The sequence below is a fragment of the Crocuta crocuta genome, unplaced genomic scaffold (assembly GCF_008692635.1).
Source record: "Crocuta crocuta isolate KB4526 unplaced genomic scaffold, BGI_CrCroc_1.0 scaffold193, whole genome shotgun sequence".
In the NCBI taxonomy this organism is placed as follows: Eukaryota; Metazoa; Chordata; class Mammalia; order Carnivora; family Hyaenidae; genus Crocuta; species Crocuta crocuta.
The window spans coordinates 7164636-7168993 of record NW_027529624.1 but is presented as its reverse complement, the minus strand read 5'-3'; the positions used below and the strand labels follow the sequence as shown (position 1 = coordinate 7168993).

Here is a 4358-nt window from a genome sequence, read left to right as displayed (position 1 = left end):
CGGATGGGGGCGGAGGGAGGCGAGGGCCGGGCTCCCGCCGCGGGCGCGCAGGGAGGAAGGAAGGACCCTGCGTGCAGGTGACTCGGTCGGGCCGCGGCGCGGGAGTGCTGGGCGGGGACAGCTGGGCGTGGCACCCAATCTCCCTGCTGTGGCTCCCGCGAGCCTTGGGTCAGAGCTATAGGTCCACTGAGGGCTCGGCGCTTCGGTTTGACGGAGACGTGAGCAATGCGCCCGCTACTAACTCAGCGGGCCCCACTCGCGAAGCCCCCCGATCGTTACCTGTGTCATCTAATTTCGTCCTCACCACAGACCTGACAGGGAGGTGGCCCTTGTCCCCATTTTACTAATGAGAAAACAGAGGCTCAGAGAGGTGAGCCAGCCGACTTGGCCAAGGTCACACAGTAAGAAGAGATGGGATTGATTCCTAGCATGGAATCTAAGCCCAAAGCGAGTTCTGGAACGGTAGGGCCTTCCCCAAATGGCCCCTCCTTACAAGCGGGTTTTTCTCGGCTTAAGAACCCCATTTGGGGTTCTTGGGTGTGGGCGTACACCCGCTTCTCACATTGCCAGCACTTGGCAGTTTATAAGAGGCCCTTTCGCCTGCAGGAGCTCATCGGAACTTTGCAGCAGAGGAGGGTCCTTAGTGGAATTTGTTGAAAATGCAGCTGTAGCTCGTGTGGCATTGAGATTCCAACTCTGCAGTTACCTTAAGCCAGATACTTACTTAACCTTTCTGGGCCTCAACTTCACTCTATGTAAAAGGAGAGAATGCTATTTATCACCTGATGTTCCTGTAAGGATCAAGTGTTAATGTAAGTAACCCCCCCAGAACAACCCCTTTACCCCTTAGTCAGCTATTTTTAGGTTGGGGGGGCAGGGGAGCTTGGGACAATTGCCATTTCAATTTTCTGCCGTCTCAATTTGGGGTCCAAAAATCATTGCTTTGATAACGATGATTCCTCTCCCCATTTCACAGATTTAAAAATGGAGGGCCGGGCTGAAGTTCTTTTCCTAGCATTTCCCACTAGGGGTCTCCTCCACCCGAGGAAGGGGGCCAAGGATAAGCCTATCTTCCTCTAGACACTGGCCGTCCGTCCCCATGTGCCATGTGTTCCCACTCTACCCTCCACCTCGCTTAGGCATTTGGTGCTCAGTAGAGTGAGCGGATAAACAGAAGACCTCACCGGCCACTGCCACCAGTGCCCTGGTCCAGTGGCTCCTGACCGCACCAGCCTCCTTGCTGGCCTCCTGGCCTCTAGGCCTCCTCTTCTCATACCCTCAACCCAGTGATCAGTTCGCTCCCCTGCTCCAAGTTCAACAGGGCTAATAGATCAGCTCTGTGTTCTTGGTGCAGGCCGTCAGCATCTGTCATCATCTGGCCCCTGCCTGTTGACCCCACGATTGTCCACACACATCTTACATGCAAGGGACCCGTCACCCTGAACTACTGGCAATTCTGAGGATAAACCAGGTCCTGCATCTGTCCATTCTGCAGCTACAGATGACCACACTGTGTTCTAGTCAGTTACGTGTCAGTTTCCTCCCAACCTGAGTTCCTTGTGGGCAGAACCAGAGTGTTTTTGTCTATATCTTGGAGGCCGGCCTGGGGCCTCTGTCCACAGTAGCTCCTCAGTAAATGCAGGTCCACTGAGTGGATGCACCAGTGCATAAGTGACTCCCTTCCCCCATCTTGTCCCAGTAGGACAGGGATAGGCCAGACTCGGGAACCCAGGAGTACGTTATGAAACACAGCCACCAAACTTGGGGGTTACCCGTTCACCCAACAGTTGCTATTACTCTATTGAGGGCACCAGCGTGAGGCTCAGAGAGGGCCGCAGTGTCCCAAAGCCACACAACCGAGAGACAGAACTCAAGCCCAGGCCTCCTGGCTCTTGACCTTGGACTGATGTTGCTATCCAACCCAAGATGTATGAAGCTGCTCTAGGTAACAGTCTGGAGGCTCTGCTCGCAGTTCCTTCCCATAGCCCTGGACTCGCCTCATCCCCAGCTGAGGAAACGGCCACAGACCCACTCAGCCTCGGTTGCCACATCTTATCTAATGGGGAAAAGCTTCCGGGGATTCTAGGGGCTGCAAGGGGGGCTTGGAGATCAGGGTGCACAGAGGTGGGAGGGTTCAAATCTCAGCTCTGCCCCTTGTGTGACCTAGAACAAGTTGTTTTTCTCCCCCTCCCCGCCCCCCGCCTGCGCTTCATTTTTTAATCATCTGTACGACAGACAATACGAAGCATACTTAGCATGCACCGTGGAAAGGAGCAAATGCAATCAAGCAGGTCATGCACCAAACACAGAGCTGAGCACAAAGTAGGTACCGGATACATGTTGGTTGTCATCACCAGCACCGCTGTCCCAGAGTGCCTTTCCCCATTCTGTCCCCTTCTCTCCACCACGGACTTACCTGCTCCCTTCTGCATGTCGGTGACCTTTAGTTCGTGTGACAAGGTCATTCCCGCCCAGGCTTGAAGGTACAACCCTGCCCAGCTAACCATGTTGTCGGAGCATCCTAGGGCCCTAACTCCCAAGGAGCAGCAGAGAGGAAATTAGGAGGTGGATGGGAAGGTCAGTGTGTGGACGCCCCCAGCCATCACACCTCTGTGTCTCCCAGCCTCCCTGAACCCTCTCTGCAGCCCTGAGCACTGCTGTGGATTTCCCCTATTCAACAGATGTGGCAACTGAGGCCTGGGGTGGTTAGCTGCAGCCATCCTCTCATCTGAGAATGAGGAAAATCAGCAGGAGGCTGACTCCTCTAAGCCCTCTCTGTGCAACTCCAGCAAGTCCGCTCACCTCCCTGAGCCTCGGTTCCATCGTCTGCAAAATGGATATACTATGCTGTCTCTACCGTGCCTGGCCTACTGCTAGACCTAGAGCCAGCGAGAGAGTATAAGAGTCATCCTGTCACTAAGAGAAGAAACCCCACGCACCGGCCAGTGGCCCCTGGAAAGCCCAGGCCCCTTCTATCCGCCGGGAAGGGGGCAGAAGGAAGCGAGTGGCAGCTGCCTCCCCTCCCTGGCCTTGAGGAAACCCTGAACCAGAGGCCTGAGTGTTTACAGCCCTCTCTGGGCAGGGGGTAGGTTACGTAATGCCAGATGTTTGTGAAACTGGCTCAGGCCCAGGTCTGAGACACACTTTGCAATCCCAGAGCCCCCCTCGGGCCATCCCTCTCTCCCTTCCCCCAACCTGTCTCCCGTTGGCTGGGTTGCTGCTTGGGCACTTTCAGCTGTATAGATTCTTCCACCCCCGCCTCCCCCTGAAAACTGAAAACAGCCCCAGCCCCGTCCTGGAGGTGGCAGAGACCACGGGGGGCTCTTAGGACTCCGCTGTCTCGTGTGGGAGCCCCAAGTCGCCCCTCCCAGCCCCCACTCTCCCTCCTTTGCCTAATACCAACTTCCTTCCTCCCCTCCCCCTCTGTCCCACCCTGATCCCTCCCACCCCGCTGGCGCCAGCCTACCCTTTGCCACCTGAGGACCCCCAGAGAGAGCAGGAATGGATTGAACAGCGTGGGACGGTCCCCGGGCATCCGCCATGAGGTCACCAGTCGGCCCTTGAGTGGGCTCCCAGGCTTGCCCTCCGCTGGCCTCTTGTCTGCCTGTCAAACAGGGTCCAGTGTCGGCCCCCAAGTCCTTTGGTGGGATGAGGGGGGTCCCTGACTATAGTCTCCCCTCCCTAGTCTGCCATGCCCACCCGAAAGGCCTAGGGCTCTCATCTTTCTGGTCTCACGGAGCGACCAAGAAAAGAGCATGCTCACTTATTCACACTACAGGGTGTTTGGCTGATGGGGGCTCTTGGGGCTCAGCACCTTTGGGGACGCGCACCTCAGCACCCTAAAGTCAAACCACAGCCGGCCAGTAGGAGGGGGAGTGCACACCCCAGCGGTGCGTTCAACCTGCATAGATTATTTTACACTAGGCTGCGATGTTAAATAACCAAGAGACTGCTGTATAACCACGTATTTCCGGTTTCTCTAGGAATACCTGAAGGTGTAAAGACTCTGGGCCCATCTTCCCCATGACAGCAGCCCGTGTGGCACCAAGAGGCCACACAAGTGCCCCCAGTCTACCCAGCACCTGCCTACTCTCCCCATTTGATGAACAGAAAGAATCACAGACGTCTGCACCCACCCCTGGCAGAGTCTCCCCAATGCAGTCGCCCTGGTTGGGGAAACAGGCCCCAGAAAAGCAAAGGCATTTTCCCAAAGTCCCATAGCAGCTTACAGGCAGAGAGGTAGGACAGAGCCCAGGGGTCCCCACTCTTTGGGATCCAGAGCTTATCTGGCAGTGGATCATAAAGGTTTTGGGGGAAAGACCGCGCCCCACCTTGTCACCACGTTCCCCGCCGCCCCC

At 56.4% G+C, this 4358-nt stretch overlaps 1 protein-coding gene across 1 annotated transcript in view; it reads right to left on the bottom strand.

Moving 5' to 3' along the window:
• The window catches only part of TRIOBP (TRIO and F-actin binding protein), a 52329-nt gene that overhangs the window by 22600 nt on the left and 25371 nt on the right, over positions 1-4358 (bottom strand). Inside the window, exon 11 of the mRNA XM_077761973.1 lies at positions 3467-3604. Coding sequence (XP_077618099.1) covers positions 3467-3604 — 138 coding nt within the window. The remainder of the gene's footprint in view (positions 1-3466; positions 3605-4358) is intronic.